This window comes from Calidris pugnax, unplaced genomic scaffold, assembly GCF_001431845.1.
Source record: "Calidris pugnax isolate Ruff unplaced genomic scaffold, ASM143184v1 scaffold44, whole genome shotgun sequence".
NCBI classification, from domain to species: domain Eukaryota; kingdom Metazoa; phylum Chordata; class Aves; order Charadriiformes; family Scolopacidae; genus Calidris; species Calidris pugnax.
Window position 1 is genome coordinate 32,711,262 of NW_015094506.1, and position 17,917 is coordinate 32,729,178.

Sequence of the window (17,917 nt, forward strand, 5' to 3'; positions counted from 1 at the left end):
GGGGTTGTGACCCAAGTGCAGGACCCGGTGCTTGGCCCTGTTGAACCTCATCCCATTGGCCTGGTCCCATGGGTCCAGCCTGTCCCAATCCCTCTGTAGAGCCTTCCTACCCTCAAACTGATCAACATTCCTGCTCAACCTTGTATAGTCTGCAAACGTTCTGAGGGTGCACTCGATCCCCTCGTTCAGGTCGTTGAGAAAGATGTTAAACAGAACTGGCCCCAATACTGAGCTCTGGGGAATTTCACTGAATTTTTTAGAGTTGGAAGGGACCATAGAGATCATCTAGTCCAACTCCCCTGCTGAAGCAGGATTGCCTAGAGCTTGTCAGAGCATGTTACTCAGGACTGCATCCAGGCGGGGCTTGAAAATCTCCAAGGAAGGGGACTCCACAACCTCCCTGTGACCAACCACTGACTGGATTTAACTCCACTCACCACAATTTTCTAATGAAGTGGGAAGAATTTTGGAGACATAGGTGATCTGCGTGCCAGGGCCTACCCAAAGAACTTCCTTCAGAGGTGGATGGAGCATGTGGGATCATAGGATCACATTGCCCTGGCTCTGGCAGAGGAGAGATCTGAATCCTCATCCGAGTTCCTACTCCATCAGCCTGACGGCTGACCGCAGCGGGGCCGGCTGGAGGAGCCGTGGCAGCAGCGGTGCGGGCTGCAGTGCGGGGCGCAGTGGTGTGCGGTGGTGCGCGGTGGTGTGCGGGGCGGGCCGCGGGTGCGGCTCCGCTAGGTGGCGGGATGCCGAAGGGCTCGGCGCTGCCGTCCCGGAGCCCGCGCGGGTTTAGCCCTGCCTCTCCGCATTGTCTGAGGACATGACAAAGTGCGGACAGTTTCCTGGAGTCCGGCCTGCCCCCGTGTTTCTGACTGGTTTTGTCATTAATAAAGCAGGATCGGGAAGGATCCGAGGGAGGTCTGAGACACAAAGGAGCCCGGTGCGGTGACAGGGTAAGAGGGCACTTCTTAGCTATCCGCAGTCTGCGAGGGAGAATTGCCAAGGCAAAGAGAAATTCTTTATGAAAACGCAGTGGGGTGTAGTGAGAAGCGGTGAAATAAAAAAAAAAAAAAAGAAAGTCTGCAAAGTTTGCAAAGAGTAACAGCTGGTTAAATTGCAGCGCGGTGTATAAGCCCACAGAGAAGCGCATTTGCCTCTTTGCGGAGCCGGTTTGGAGGGGAGCAGCTGCCCGCTTAGGAAAGCGTGACCTTTTCCATCCATTTTTTTAAGTTACAGAAGTGAAAGGAAACCGGACTCTGTAAATATCACATTAAATTAATAAATAAAATCGTCTTATACAGAATTAAGTCACAAGCTCTTATTCCTGCTTCTTGTCGTCTTTGTTTTCTTTTAACCGTGATTTCTACTGTGCACTCTGAAAGCAGTGATTTGTTTGTACGGCGTTTGTGCAACGCTTCAGAAACAGCTTTAGTGTTAAATCGGGGTGTTTGGGCTAAACTTCTTCAGGATATACCTTCAGTTCCCATTCCTCCCGGTGCAGGTAGCTGTGTGCCTGCCGGAAAACTTGAAAAACTGAAGCAAGTGTGTTGTAAACGGGGTAGGACCGCGCTTGCCGTTCACGTTTGTTCTCCCCTGGGCTCACCCTCCACCTTCTGCCCCCTTCGCTCTCCCGCGGGACCGCGCACGGCTCTGGGGGCACCCGGGGGTGGTTCGGGGGCTTCTGGCTGGGGTTCTGCGTGTGCCCCCCCCAGCCAAACCCCCTACACCCGACTCGGGCTCCCCGGGTCTCTGGGGGGAGAAGGGGGTTGCGAGCCGGGGGCGGCGTGCTGGGCCAGGCTCTGCGGTGGCGGGCTGCGCTCTCGAGGGGGTGCGTGTGTGTGCGTGCGTGTGTGTGTGTGCATGTGTGTGTGTGCGTGTGTCTCCGAGGGGGGCTCTCGTCGCCGCGCTGTCCCCGCTGCCCCGGAGGAGAGCCGGCCCCTGGTGGGGCGAGGGGCTTAGTGCTGGTGGGGGAGGCTGCGGACCCGGCGTGGGGCGAGCGGGAGGAGGTAAGGGGCTGGCCGAAAGCCGTCGGGGAGGAGAGGGCGGGCGGCCGCGGGGGGAGCCGCGGGGCGCGCCCGGTGCGCGGAGCGGCGGAGAGGCGGGGGAGGGGGCGGTGGCGGCGCAGGCCATGTGCGGGGCCGGGGCCCCAGCCCTCCCGCTTTTGAACCTGGGCAAAGCAGAGGCGGGGAGAGAGGCAGGGGCAGGAGGCCGGCGGGGACATCAGAGCCGCCCGAGCGGATAAGGTGGGAGAGCCGCGGGAGCGGAGCGGGCCAGCGAGGCGGCAGCGATTAGCGGCACCGCACCGCACCGCACCGCACCGCAGCTCCGGCCACCATGCAGAGGTCGCCCCTGGAGAAGGCCAACATCTTCTCCAAACTTTTCTTCAGGTGGGAGCCCCGGCGCGGCGGGACACGGCGGGGCAGCGGGGGCGGGAAGCGGCGGTGCCAGGGGGCTCGGCGGGAGACCCTGTCCCCCCCGGCTCGGCGGAGAGGGGGGCCGAGTGCCGGGAGCCAATTAGCCCTGGAAAGGTCTGTGGGGAGAGCGGTGGGAGTCTCGCTAGCTGCCGAAGGATGAGATCTTGAGATAGCTCTCTCTTTCTTTTTTTTTTTTTTTTTTTTTCCTTTTGTCGTTGCTGGGGTTTTAACACCAGGAATCGGCTTTGTCTGTCAGGTGTCATAAACCCTTGCTAGACCTGGACAGATGAATTTATGACATAATTTGAGCAACCTTTGGTAAATTGCTCAACTAGTTAATCTGTTATTTCGATGGAAACTGTGAGAACACGTCGGGGTGTGTGTGTGTGGGGGGGGTGAGCAGAGGGGAAATGCTCTCAGAGCAAGGATTCCTTCTGTTGGGCTTTTCAGGTGTTTTGCATTTGCTCAGTGTGTGAGTGTAATGTAAGATCTTACTGGAAACAGTTCTTGTAAACCTTGAAAGTGTTCTCTTGCAACAAAGTACCTGGCGCCTTTTCTTTCTCACAACTTCAAATAAAAAGAGAAGAAGAAGCCAATACTAACGCCTGGGCACAACATACTTTATAAGACAATATAGAAGCCTGAACATGCTTTATGTGACATTGCTAGAAATGACACTGCCAACTGGAAAGAGCAAATAATCTTTCTGGCTTTGGCCCACACACGCCTTGTTTTGCCAGGGTGCTGGTTCCCCCTTTTGTTACTTGAGTGTCTTTCACACAGCAGGGAAGGGAGGGAGGAAATCTTGTATAAGACGGGAACATAGTGACTGAGATGGAACGTGATGTAAAACTATAGCATTGGCACGAGGTCTCTGCCTCAGCGACTGAAGGCTTTTAACTCACTTTTTAATCCTTTTGGGATAGCTTTCCTTTCCAGCAGGTTGGCCTGGACCTTTTTTTTTAAAGTTTCTTAAGGGAAGTAGATCTGTATGAATCACTCTGTTTGCCTGCCTCCCCCACTTTGGCTCGTTTTAGTCAGGTGCAATAGCAGGGAAGGATCCCAAACATAACCAGTTCCTAAAGTTTTACAAATAGCCAGGTAAAGGTGAGGATCCTAGAGGTGTCCTACAGGGGGAAAGAAGCCATACCTGCTCTCAAGTGCTGTTAGAGCCAGGGAGTGTGGATGACAGGAGTGTAAACCTTTACAAATTCTCCAAGAAGCTTCAGTCAGTGCTCTTGTCAAGTACAAGACAAGAGTATTTCCTACCAATCTGTAGGAAATAATGCTGCATATTGACTTAATTGGTCAAGGAGCCACTTGTTCTGTTTCATTTTATTGATTTGTAAAGCTTTTATCAGAGTAGTGCTCTCCTAGAACCTGTGATGCTGAAGGTGTCAAGAAAAAAAACCCAATGAGATAAAGCAAATATACTTCTGATTCCCACCTTAGTTAAAGTTCCCATGGCTGGAACCAGATGCAGTTCATGTTCATTAAGTGCATAATTAACCGTCCTTGGGTCTGACCTGGTCTTTTAAGATAAAAGTCTTTAAATCAATTAAATGATTTTTGAATCATGCCTATCATGCATGATACATTATATTGTACCAGCTATCTGACTCTAAGTGAAGAGGTAATAAACAAGTACATAAAGTTAAAGAGATGTTTATGATCAATATTGATGAGAGCAGACAAATTTCTTTACAAAACTTTATACTAGCATTGTTTCATGGAAAAACCAGACTTTTAATGTAAACATTCAGTTCACTGGGTAAGAAAAGCCAAAATTGTATGTGTACATCTATAAGGTGTCTAATGGGATTCTAATACCTTAGGAATGATGTTTCTGTGAATGACAAAGTCTCTGCTTAGTTGCATTTTACCACATAAGCTGTGAATGTGTGTTTCTTCACAAATACTGTATTAAATAATTGAGAAGGTCACCAAAGTGAAAGCCACAAGTTAAGAAAATGCATTATATCCAAATTGGCAGCAAGGGTGTCCTTCTTTTAAAATAAAATAAATAAGGATTTAAAAAACATTCATTATTTATAACTCTGAAACATGTTAGCTTGTTTTAAAATGCACCCATTCAGTCTTCAAGGACTTCTTCAGCTTCTGTCTTATCAAAAGGAGATCAGGATCAATGCTAGATCATTAAAAGGTAAGTTTTAATCAGAGCAAAGATTCGTCAAGGTATAAGAAATTCACAGCACTTTGAGGCATAATATTTCTGATGAGCTTTACAAAGTCAGAAACATTTGCTACATACCGGTAACGAGACCTATCCACTCAACTTGAAACATCCACAACATAGTGATTAATGAGAGAGATTGGAACAAGGTTTTTTAAGATGTCAGAATATTCTTTTAGTGGTTTAACTGAATCTACACACATCATTGGTTTCTGATACTGATAATATTCAGTAAAGCACTCCAGGACATGTCCACATTTTCCCAGTCCGATTGTTGGTCATGAAACATCAGGAAACATCACGAAAACATGTGAGACAGAACTCAAGGGCATTATATCTGAAATAAGTCATCAATTCTTTCTTTTTGAAAAAATCTAAACCAAAAAGGTGTGTATGGAAAAAGATTGCTCTTTCCAATGATGATGAAATAGTTGCTTTCAACTGCAACACTGCAGAATGCTTCAGTGAAGTAACTTTTACAGGAGGCTCCTATGCAATTATGTGTGAAGTACTTATCTGAATATAATGCAATAAGTTGAAGGTTACAGTAGCAGAAGTGATGCTGATGTATTAGTTATTATTAAGGAAATCTTGACGGTAAGTGTAATATTATTATTTGATATCGTACAAGCTCTTATCAGCGTCTTGATACTGATGTCTGTAAACCTATCGGCAAGGTTTTGTTGCTTCTTAATCTGTCCTGTTTAGGCTGGAGGGATGGTTTAAATGTGTAAAGTCAGACTGGAGCTCCTTGCTTATAAGTGAATAGTTTAGACAAATTTCAGTATTGTTTGTACATTTTTTCTTTATTCTTTCTGCCCAAAAGTGAAAGACTGTTATGTGTATACAAGGAGTAGTATCTTAGGGAACATGTTACCTTTTTGTTGGATTTCCAAGACTAGAGACACTGATGGGGCAAAAAAAGATAATTGCTTGGGGTGGTCACAATAGGAAGTATTTAGACATTAGAAATCAACTTTCATTCTAAAATTTGAACAATTTTTGTTTAGAAACTGAGTTTTAGTGGTTGAGAAATGAAGTATGAAGACAAGTGGTTTCAGATCTTCCATTAGGATGACACTTATAAAACACTAGGTACTAATTGTTTGGTGTTTCAGGGGGTTTTTTTTTGTGTTTTGTTTTATTTTCCTTATTACATTTTCAGAGTTGATCCCTTTTGTTCCCAACCAGATGCAAGACATTTATCTGGGCACTGGCAAATTTTACTCTTGTTTAAAGAAAACAGAGTTTTATGCAGAAGCAGTCATGTGGTCATATGCTTACCTTCATATTCATTTTGAAGCTTTACCTTTGTCTTTGTAACAGATATTTATGTTCTTGGAGTTTTGCAGGGTCGAGGCTGTACCTTTTGTAGCAAACAACACCAGAGTACTTTGCAACCACCTAGTTTTTACTGTAATTCAACAGGCACCGGGAAGTATTGTTATGGTTTTATTAAGGCAAGTTAATAAATTAATTAATTTTTAGCTGAGTACGGGAACACTGAGTTACCGTTGAAGTTTCAGAAACAGCTGCAACTTTGGGACAATTCTGATTTTTTTTTTTTTTGTTTTTTACATGCAAATTTAGATATTTAAATACAAGTTCACAAAAAGCAACCCTTGTGCTCCTGCCCAACTCTCTAAGTGTATACTTTTGCTTTGGTAAGTACAAAATGTGACAACTGTCTTGGCAGGACTGAATAGTTCAGTGCCTGATTAATTATTAAATCCAGATGAGAAATACAAACTAAGCCAGCTTTTGTGCTATGTCCTCTAGTGGGATCAGTCCATTAGACCTTCTCTAGTTGCTTCTTCCTTTCCAAACCAGAAAAAAAAGTAACCTGCTGCCTCTTTATACAGCTGCCCAGTGGTTCCAAGAACAATTTAGTATGTAGGGGCTAAATGTTGGATTCCTTCTTCAGCTGTGTGTGTGCTCGGAGTGGTAGGAAAAGGAATTCAATTCTACACCTTACCTCTTCAAGGAAGTAGGACCAGTGTTACCAGTGTATGGTAGTGAAGGTGCCTTAGTGTGTTTTAGATCTCTGCTCAGCTAATATTTTTAAAGTATAAGAGCCAGGGTGACTGTAGTCTAATGGGTAAGAAACTTGTTTGCTCCTGATTTCTGTTCTGAAGGCACTTTTCATGAAGCTTTTAGGGTGGATAACAGAATCCAGACTTAAGGTTTGAAAGTACCTAGCACATGAACTACAGTCATGGTTATTCTTTCACTCTTTCTAGCTTAATTCAGTCTTAATTGCAAGTTTGATAGTGCCTTCATCAAGATAGTTTCTGGTTTGAATAAGCATTCTCATGAGAATAAGTTCTAATCCCTTCAGAGAACGGAACTAAAGCCCTAGGCAGTCCCTGCTCTGTCCTTGAACTATGTATCTAAGGATTTTGATTCATGAATAGAGAAGGATTTATGTGCCTATTTTCCTGTAGAAGTTTGGGTTTTAATGTGTACGTTTGTCCTCAGAACTTCCCCTGAAACTGTCTTGAGTTCCTGAAAATCCCAGGTTTTGTATAGGAAGCTTAAAGACCTAATTCATGGCTGTAAATTTCACTCTGGAGGAAACTGTCATATCGAACATACATTTGGAGCATCCCCTATCAATACCTAGCTGTAGCATCTTGCTCATCTTTCCTCTCTGAGCAGGCAGTCTCTGTGTACGTTGGTAGCTCTGAGCAGGCAGATTGAATTGCACAGTGTGATGGCTCAGTTGCTGGGATGGCTGGTTTAGATACTTATACAAGGCAAATTTCTTATAGTATGTTTTTAAGGCCCTTTATGGGTCTAGTGCTGAGGACTTGCCTTTCGCTGAACCCAGGTAATCATAAATGCTGGCTGTTAGTGACAACCAAGCACGGATGCAGCTGCAGCACAGATTCTGGCCCCATGAGGCTGCCTGGTCATTATCTGTTGCCACAAGTGGACCTTGGAGACCCACTGGTCTGCCAGCCCTTCACACCTGTTTGGAGCGGCAAGCTTTCCTTACTTCTGAAAGCCAGCCCCCACATGGTTCAAAGGTGCGTGTGCAAGTGTTGGACTCCTTTTTAAAATTTGACTTCTACTAACATTTCCAAGGTAAAATATGAAACTTGAAGTGCACTGGAGAAAGAATGCTGCGTCTCCTACTCTGAAATAATTTCAGCCCCAGGAATACCTTCTCTAATAAAGCTAAACTGTGTCCTTGGCTCCGCCTGGTACCGCATCTTTGGTCTAACACACACAAGTGCAAACCCTGTGTAGCACAGTGCCCTTCTCTGGCTGCTTTATACCTCTACAGCACAGTTGCCTGTATCATGTTCCATCTGAGTTTCTGAAATACATGTAGAGCTTCTTTTCCTCTTGCAGGAGGAAGACTTACCATCTTGATATTCAAAATGAAATGATCAAGCATTTGAAAGATCTGCAGACCTGTCTGTACCTTTTTATTCTTGTCCACGCTTATTTGATTTTGGTGGGATAGAAAATAATCCATCCCAATCCTTGAGTTATTTTTTAATACTGCAGGCAATGACATGGAAAGTCATTTTATTATCTGTATTATAGAGGCTTCTAAAGGCCCTAATAGAAATTTGAAATTTACTGTGATAAGGACTGGAAAATATTTTATAAGGAAGTCTATTTTGAAGATCTTAAAGTCTAAGTAGATAACAGAAAGGTTGGGCTAAAAAGAAGTTTCCTTATTATATCTGTAGAGAAGAAAGTGAGGTGTACAAGGATTGTGATTTGTCCTGGGAGCACGCGGCGGAGTCAGTGCGGGCTGCCTCAGATCTCCTCTCCAGGGCTTTAACCACACAAGGGTATTTCTGGTGTGACAAAGTTACTTCAGAATATTTCTACAGCTAACAATTGTTCACCTCTTTCATACAAGAGAGTCTCATTCTCTGAATATCTAGTTTTTTTGAATATCATAATTTTCAAACTTATGAGAATAGTGTGATGTATTGCAGGAGAATCCTACAGGTTGCCATTACCTCATGGTTTGGGTTTTTTTCTGGTTTTTTTTTTTTTTTTGGTTGGTTTTGGGTTTTTTTTTGTTTTTTTTTTTTTTTTTGGGTTGGTTTTGGGTTTTTTTTTGTTTTTTTTTTTTTTTTTGGGTTGGTTTTGGGTTTTTTTTTGTTTTTTTTTTTTTTTTTGGGTTGGTTTTGGGTTTTTTTTTGTTTTTTTTTTTTTTTTTGGGTTGGTTTTGGGTTTTTTTTTGTTTTTTTTTTTTTTTTTGGGTTGGTTTTGGGTTTTTTTTTGTTTTTTTTTTTTTTTTTGGGTTGGTTTTGGGTTTTTTTTTGTTTTTTTTTTTTTTTTTGGGTTGGTTTTGGGTTTTTTTTTGTTTTTTTTTTTTTTTTTGGGTTGGTTTTGGGTTTTTTTTTGTTTTTTTTTTTTTTTTTGGGTTGGTTTTGGGTTTTTTTTTGTTTTTTTTTTTTTTTTTGGGTTGGTTTTGGGTTTTTTTTTGTTTTTTTTTTTTTTTTTGGGTTGGTTTTGGGTTTTTTTTTGTTTTTTTTTTTTTTTTTGGGTTGGTTTTGGGTTTTTTGTTTGTTTTTTGTTTGTTTGTTTGATTTGGTTTGGTTTTTTTAATTATTTCTTCACCCCCCTGCTTTGCAGCCTATGTATGTAGGTATAATGATTGTGGGGGCAGCAGGATGGTGTCAACCTGGCATCTGGGTAATAACATGTCACATTATGTCCTCTAAAGTCAGTCAGAGGTCAAATTAAAGTGTAGCATATAGGCAGACTTTAGTGATACACGTTGCAAAATTTTGCAATGTAAACTTGTGGATGCCATTCAGCTGCCTTCCATGAGAGAGCGGGAATGCCTGGGTGAGATGAACAAGAGCTCACAGGCTGTGTATGAGCAACAGGATCTGCACGAGCATTTTCACAGTCAGCAAGTAGCTAAACCAAGGCTCACTGTCATGAAGCTCCTAAAATTAGGAGAGAACAAATAGGCTTTTATGACGTATTTTGAAACGGCATTGTTTTTCCCTTGAAACCAATAGTCTCCTGCCTTTCAGATACAGGTAAGCATCCTTCCTTCAAGACAGGGTAGGTGGGAGAGGGGATCGATCCTGAAAGGCAGTGCTTGGGTTGGCCTGCTGCACTACTAGTGCCTTGGCTCCATGGGCAAGGTTGTGCTTTTGGAGAAAATCCTAAGTGAAAGCTGGGAAAGGTACTTGGTTTCTGGTATATTCCCATGTTAATGTCACTGTATATCTTTTATAAACTTTCTTTTTTTTCAACTTTTAAAATAAAGTATAAACCTTTATTATTCAATCTAGTCTTTAACTTGTTTCAACTTGGTTGAAGTTAATCTATAAAATCTGGGATGCTTTTATTTCTTGGGAGGTAACAAATACAAAGAAAATAGAATGAAAAGAATACGAGTGTTGCTTTGCTCAAAGACTGAGATCGTTTTGGAAATCAGATGATACGAGACATTTTCTCATTAGCTTGCAAGGATCAGGCTGAGGAGTAGCAGCATTAAATACCAGGATACAGAGAAGATGGCAAAGAGCAAACAGTAAAACAAGCAGCCTCTAATTCAGGATCAATCCCATATTACTGTAGCGGTGATTTATATTTTAATACTTGGTATTTAAATTACAAAAAAAAGTATCTTCCCACCCTCCCCTTCCCCTGTTTGAACTTCCACAAATGCGTTCACCAGTTTGTGAAGGTTTTTATACCTCATCATGTATCAGTCACTGTGGTTGGAACAAATTACAGATTTGGAAAGGGCCATTGCACCTGCTATGCAACTGTATTCCAGTTCCTTGTGAAATGTATCTAAAAATGCATGGCCAAGACAGTGGCGTGCTAAACTGGGTGAAATTTGTTGCTGCCACATTAGTGACACATCTGAGAGATTTTAAAATTCAGTTCAATCGTGAAAAGCACAGCTCTGCAATAGTTTTGCTGATGCAAACTTTCTGCAAGGTTTGGTCTTTCAAAGGACTAGGAGAAAGAAATCTCTTTCTCTTATTCTTGCTGTGGGATATATAACTGAGAAAAAGAGTGAAGATGAAGAAACATAGCACATCATCACCACTCTGTTATTTTGATAGCTTTGTTAAAGAAATATTGGAGGCGTATATTACACTTGACTTTGGTATCTAAACAACTGACAGATTTTAATACTTTGAATGCATTCTGTCCTTGCATCTCTCACAATTTAAATATCTTTGTACCCTTAATGTGTTTCGTTTTCTCTCAAAAATAGCTCTCAGTACTTAACGCAAACTGAAATACTTGGACTATCTTACTAACTGTAAGGAAAAAGTATTGAATTCCTGCTAAAAATCTGTATCTCAGAAAGCATTTTGAGAGTAGATAATCATCTGAATAAGTGTCACTTTGAAAAAACTGTGCATAAAAAAGCCAGCCTTCCCCAAGAATTGCTATGGAGTAATCCTAATTAAGGTTTACTATTGAAATCCTGGGGTTTCAGCAGAACATTGATTATTCTTAAAATGGTGCTGCTCACAGCTAGTGGCAGAGTTGATGCAGCTAAATATTTTCCATGTCAAATAACACCTCATGGGGGAAAAATTGTTTACTAGTGAAGAAATTTAAATCTTAGTTTTTGGGATTTGGGGGAAGACAACAAAAAACCCAGAAATTAGTAGGGTTTCCATTTACCTTCTGTTATTGAAGGCCTGCAGTAATTATGTGTAAATATTAAGCTCAGTGTTGCATTTGTTAGTTTTTAAAGGAGAAAATGCTAAAGGTTTATTATAGTTTTTTCAGAATATATAATATGATTTTTCAGCAATTGAAGAAAAATAACTGCAGCCCTACTGTGTTGAGGGTGACCAAGGGGCAGGAGTTAGGCTGTGGTGCCTGGCAGTTGTTCTCTGTGGGTGCGCTGACTTGTCCCATCTGTTAGCAAGGATCCTGCAGAGCTGGGGTCACCCTGTACAGCTGCGTTGCAGGATGCTCAGAGAAAAGGGCTTGTGGTGCAGATCTTCTTCTGGAGAATCAGTTTTGAGTGCAGTAGAGCTGCCACCTCCAGTATAAAATAAGCAGCAATTTACATTTTTTTCTGCCTCCAGAGTGATGGATATCTTTTGGAAGAGGATGGAAGTGCAGAGTCTCTGACAGAGTCTGGTCTGGTTTGACCCTTTGGGAATGTCTGAGACCTATGTGGTGCCTCGGTCTTTTCCTGCAGTCAGTAGGAATTTGTGGGTCTACAAACACCTTGCAAAACTTAGGCTCCAAAGTATCGTAATCACGGCTTGATTATTTTCTCTGCCCCTCCTCCCTTTAACTGTTAAAATAAGGGATAAGATAAAGCCAGAGGCACTTTTCTTGCTCTGTCTCCATCAGGATTTAGGTCCTGTTCCTTAGGAGCTGCAGGCACATGCCTAACTATATTGTGCACAGTTATCAATACTTTGTAAGAGGAGGAAGAGAAGCCACTTTTGCTTTTGTGACAGTAGATACTGCTGTGTGGTACGCAGGACACCCACTGAAATGGTACCAGCCTGACCAGGGACCCTTGCAGGAGATCTGCTCTGCTTTGCAGGTCTTGGATAGCCCCACTGATTCGTCCCTGTCCCAACACCCCATGTTTCTTGACCTGAAGGGCCTGGTGGAGCCACAGAGTCCCTGCGCCTGGGGAGGAAGATCTGGGCAGTTGGCTTAGCAACACAGAGGCTCCTTCTGTCTCCAGTGACATGCAAAGCAGCCTTAAGGGAGAGTCAAATCCTATTGACAAGTTAACAGTCTGTGTTAATACTCTCTGGAAAGCCAAAGACATCTGTCCTACTGGTACAATTTGCTGGAGTGGGATGAGGCTAAACACGCTTGAGAAAGAAATAGCTGTGGTAAGAAATCTCTTATATATTGCTAAAGAGAATGACAAAGAAATGGTCATTAGAAATCTACCAAAAGAGAAGTTAAAACAGTGTGTTTTGTATACGATATTTACATATCAAGCTCATAAGGTATTTTTTGCTACAGGCAATCAATAATAGAGGTGGAACTTGTTTTCCTTCTTTTCTTCTTTCCTACTGTACACCCTTGAAACTTGTCCCCTGCTGGGTTTCATGTGTGTGTACCCATAATAACATTCCTAGTTAGTGGCAAAACTCTGACAGCACTACAGGTTTCTCTGTGAAAGAGTTCATTAAATGCCAGCCAGTAATCCGGTGGCATTTGCGAGCGTAATACTGTAAAGCCAATCTGTTTCCCTTCCTTCTTTTCCTTCCCTTTTCTCTTCCTTTCAAAAGAAATTTCTTTTTCTCAGCAATCACAAGAAGAAAAAACTCAGAATTAATACTGGCAAATTGTTTCTATTAAGCCAAAAAATAGAAGACACATATTCATTGACAAGCTCTGACTGAGCTGCATAACCTGATGATAAAGAAACATTGATAACTACAGATTATATTGACAGTTAAAATAAACTTACAGCCATTTTACATTTCCAAACTTTGCAAAGAATCCAGAGCATAATGGTAAACTGGATGCTATTGGAATCTGGCAAAAGGTTGGTTTTAGGAGATATTTATGCATACTAGGTCTAGTATATTCCTTTTAGTAAAATATATACTGGCTCCCGCAGTTCCCGACAGCACAGCCCAAGCAGCTGTTGAAAATCTACCTTGAGACAAACAGCACATGACAGGGCAGCTCCTCCCACAACTACCACTCCAACACGAAGGCACTTGGCACAGCTCGCAAATTGGCCAGATCGAGTTAGGGTGGGACTTCCGAGCACGGCCAGGGCCGCTGGGAGATGAACATCTCTGTGCAAGCCCTGCCAGCAGCCTGCGGCAGGAGCCTGGCTGCAGCCTAGAAGGTCCCTGGGCGAAGGTGTCAGCAGCACTCCTTTAGCTGGATGGAGGAGTCCATCTACCATAGTTGCAGCTGCCCCGATGAGCAGAGATGAGAACAAGGACTGCACTAAGTCTGTATCAAACTTGTTGACTTGGGAGAGGAGGATGGTTAAGGGAGCACATAATTTACGTAGTGCTGATAAGTGCACTTGGTTAAAAGCCGAGTAGAACAAGAAACATTTCTAGGAGTACAGGAGATCTGGTAGGCACGCTGCCTTCCCCAAGTGATAATACAGCCTCTCTGCTCGCTTTCTAAATGCCGTCATGTTTTGTTACTTCAGGCGGTGGCAAAATGCCAGGGTAGGTGCTAATCAAAAGCATAACTAAAATCAAATGTGCAGAGGGAAACAGCGCAATAAAAAATGTTTTCCCAAAACATACAAGGCATGAAATTATAAAGCTCTTTTGTCAAGACAAGTTGGGAATTGCTTATTGCAGATTCAAAGCATTGTTAAGGGGCTCAGCAAGGTTATTTCTTAGGTACAGTATTGGGAATTAAAGAGGTTGCTTAGGAAGTACTGTTGCTTACTTGCATTAGCTGTTGTAGGGGTTTAGTATCTCATAACTTGTATTCGTTTTATCATTACCAAAATATCTGCATATACAGAACTTTCAGTGAAGCCAGTCCATGAGAGCTTCTATTCCCGAAGGACGGGGGTTAGCCATTTCTGCACAAGATGTGCACTAAGCCAATAGCAACTGGTCCTTTCTGCCATGAGAGCTGTCAAAATACAAATCAATACCTGATTTATGATTTGCAGTGGCCATCAAAGACGTTTATGTAGAAGTCATAAATTATTTTAAATTGAAAAGTTTTCTTCTGATCCGTTTTATTACGTCCCTGAAAACATTGATCGCTATTTCCAGTAGTAATAAAGTTTATGGATGTTTTACCAATCACTCTCCAAAGTGGACTTTTCTAGCTGCCTTACTGTACATACCACAAATTGTGTGTTATTTCTTAGCTGCAGCAGTGTCAAAGACTGAGGTAAAGCCTGAATGATTCATCTGAAACTGTAGTATGATTACAGAAATGAATGATTATCTTCTAATTTCTTAGAACACATTCTCTTTGCAGTGGGTGTGATATTACTGTTCACTTGGGAAATATCTTTGTGCTTTACTGAATTATGGGGATTATAGACTGGTGTCTCATATGATTCATAATTTTGTTAAAGTAAATGTTAGAGTGTGCATGTGTGTGCACACAGTTGCACGCAAATAGGCTTTGACTGTTGTGCTAAGGTCTTTTTGCACTCATGTAGTGTCTAATGATGTTTTTTTACCTTTGTATCAGCCTCTTTGCACTATCAGAGGCTGCAATTGAGAATGTAGATTACTTGGTGTGCACAGTATGTGTTCTTACAGCCATACGGGTAAGCATCTTCAATAAGCTGTTTGTATTTTCTAAGTGACCATGGCAAGCATTATTGCATTTCTTTTGCAATTTTTGGAGATCATTACTTTTATCACAATCAGAAATCGTGGAGTTTTTTTTTAACAAACTGTATTTACATACAGAAGCATGACAGCAGTCAACCACATGCTACTTCTTTCGCAAGCCTTTCGTTTTTTTAAGGAAATATTTTTTAACAATGGCAGTAAAGCAGAAACTCAAACAAAATACATCATTAGTTCTTATGGTTGCTTGTTTATGTTTTGGTTTAGTCCCGTGCTTTCAAAAGGATTTCTGAACAGAACCTGCTGCAAAATTTTGGCACAAATGTGTGCTTGGGGATTCATAGGCCTTTCATCAGCCAAATTGTTTGATAAAATTCGTAATGGCTTATAAATATTTTCTCTACAGAGTAGCTATTCTAGAGTTTTTTCCTGCTTTGGTTTAATTCAGTGTGGCCTTTAAATTGACATTAAATTTTTAAACATGACATTTGAAAAAAAAAAAAGGCAAAATGTTTACGTATGATGGACTCAATGAAGATCTTATGAGGGGGTCCTGTGAGGGAGCTTGTCTGTTGTTAAGTTATGTACTGCAGTGTAAGCTGTCAAAGGAACACTCAAGCTATATTAAGATTTTCTGTTTTATGGGAATGAAACATATATATCCAATATTCTATAGTTCTGATTTATTATTCATTTATATGGACAAAACACATTTGGAAATACAGTGACAAGGTCCCAATCCCCTGTTTGTTAGCCTGCTACTGACTGAATAGGAAGTTTGGGGTGTGTTCCTGCTCTCAAACTGAAAAAATGCAATAGTTTTGCAATTATTCTTTTAATGCTATGTTTGTGAATATAGTTTTGTAAATATAATGAGGAGCTGCACTATATTATGTTATATTGTGTGTGTGTGTAAATATACACACATAGACATACTTGAGTGATGTGGACAAAATATTCAGGCTGAGGCAATGCAACTCCAGAATTAACCTCAGGAACTGGTAATTATTTTTTTTTTCTTCTGTTTAGATGGACAAAACCAATTTTGAAAAAGGGTTACAGAAGACGGTTGGAGCTGTCAGATATTTATCAAATCCCTTCTGCGGACTCTGCTGATAATCTTTCTGAAAAACTAGAAAGGTATGAAAGGTTCATGGAATAACTTTGTTTCAGGAATCACACTGCAATTTTCATTAAAAAGCTGTTGGATAAAATGTTTAAGTAGCATTGGGTGCAAGCTGGTTGCACCCATTGACTGTCTTAAGTGTGTTCCTTTTCAGCACACAGTTATCCTTTGGAGCTGACTGGGATCCTTGGTGCTGATGTATCACCTAGATGCTCTAAATTAATTATTGTATACAGGTACCTGTGACATCCGTCCATTGACTAGCAAGGCTAGACTCACAGTTTCAATTTTAGTTCCCCGTTCTGCTGTTCTTTCTTCCCAAAATGTCCTTGTAAAACCTTGTTTTATTTTTTTCTTCAACTAAATAACATTCTCGATTTCCTTTGATACCACTGTCGAATGACTACTTGCTTCTGCAGAAATCACGCCCTGACTTTCCCCATTTAGGCTTCTCTTCTCTGCTCTATTCCAGTGTATCCTAATTCAGAAACTGTGCTAAACTTGGGACTGACTCTTACAGATACAAGTGCCTAAATCCAGTCTCTCTCCCCCAGCCTCCAGTGTAGCTTTTCCTGGTGTGCTGGTGCAGCTAATGTCTGCACTGTTGTGCAAATCCAATTAAACTTAATTGCAGTGTGACCTATGTATTCAAAACTGGTGGAAAGTTCTGAGAATGCTTAATGCATTTTGATAGTTTATAAATGGAATATTCTAGTTATTTAATATTCTGTTGAAAAAATGGAGAAAAGGGCTGAGGAAATTCTTAGGGGTGATTTAATCTGTGAGTTGAATTTTTACTAAACCTGCTTTTTATATATAGCATTGCTTTTGATCAGCATTTATTATCGAATAGAAAATTATTGTTCCAGTGACACAGGTTAAAAATAATGCTGTGCAGCAGAAAAGTCACATTTTTGATGCTTTGTTGGTGCTTTCTTTTTTGCAGACTGGAAGAGCTCCAAAACGTTTATTTGCCTATTATTTGTGCTTTGGTCTTAAGTACAGCAGGTTTCTTTAAAACATACAATGTGACCTTTTCATGAATTAATTCCCTGCGGGGTGATATATGGCTGAGTATTTAAAACTGCCAAATATGTGGCTGAACTAGGCTTGAACTTTTATTGATCTATCAAGTCAATGAAGGCCAGGTCTTTGGGGTCTCTGCAAAGCTTTCTTTCATTAGTCACCTTGGCTAAATCTCCTTGGATATACTTGAGTGAATTGAAGTATGTCAGAGCCGTGGACCCATGTATTTGCTCACACAACTTAATGGTCTTGTTTTTCGGTTCCTTTTCAGAGAGTGGGACAGAGAGCTGGCAACTTCAAAGAAAAAACCCAAACTTATTAATGCTCTTCGACGATGCTTTTTCTGGAAATTTATGTTCTATGGAATATTGTTATACTTAGGGGTAAGATTTGTTCTTCTTTTCAGTAAACTTAGTGTTCCATAAATAGATTCAAGTTTTAGGGATTGCTAAATTAATACAGAATCCTGTTAATAGCTGCAGATTTTCCTCCGTGTATTGCTTATAAAGATGATAAATACAGAGAGATATTCACAGACCTTCATAAAAAAAGTGTTTTCTGATAATGTCTTAATATCTTTAAAACATACATATTAATAATTTTGAAATGTTCATAGTGCTAGATGCTGACGTGCTTCTCCAAGTACAGGTAGAGCAGCCGAATTTTTGTATCACTGCTGAAATAAAGTAATTACTTTCTTGTGTTACAGTATTTAAGAAGTTTCTAAAGAAGTTTCTACCTTTAAATTAAAACAAATGACAGTGAAATTTCACACGATTCAGTCAATTTTGTCAAAGTGACTGTCAGACACTTTCATAGTTAAATGCTTTATTCAGGTTTATGTGTGCAATAAACAAGTTGTCTTCATTGTCTTCACACAGATAACTGTGTGAAATATGCTTGGATCTTG

At 41.2% G+C, this 17,917-nt stretch overlaps 1 protein-coding gene across 1 annotated transcript in view; it reads left to right on the top strand.

The window, feature by feature from the left end:
* Positions 1 to 2,340: 2,340 nt before the first annotated feature.
* The window catches only part of CFTR (cystic fibrosis transmembrane conductance regulator), an 88,141-nt gene continuing 72,564 nt past the window's right edge, over positions 2,341 to 17,917 (top strand). Inside the window, exons 1-3 of the mRNA XM_014963246.1 lie at positions 2,341 to 2,393; positions 15,885 to 15,995; positions 17,279 to 17,390. Coding sequence (XP_014818732.1) covers positions 2,341 to 2,393; positions 15,885 to 15,995; positions 17,279 to 17,390 — 276 coding nt within the window. The remainder of the gene's footprint in view (positions 2,394 to 15,884; positions 15,996 to 17,278; positions 17,391 to 17,917) is intronic.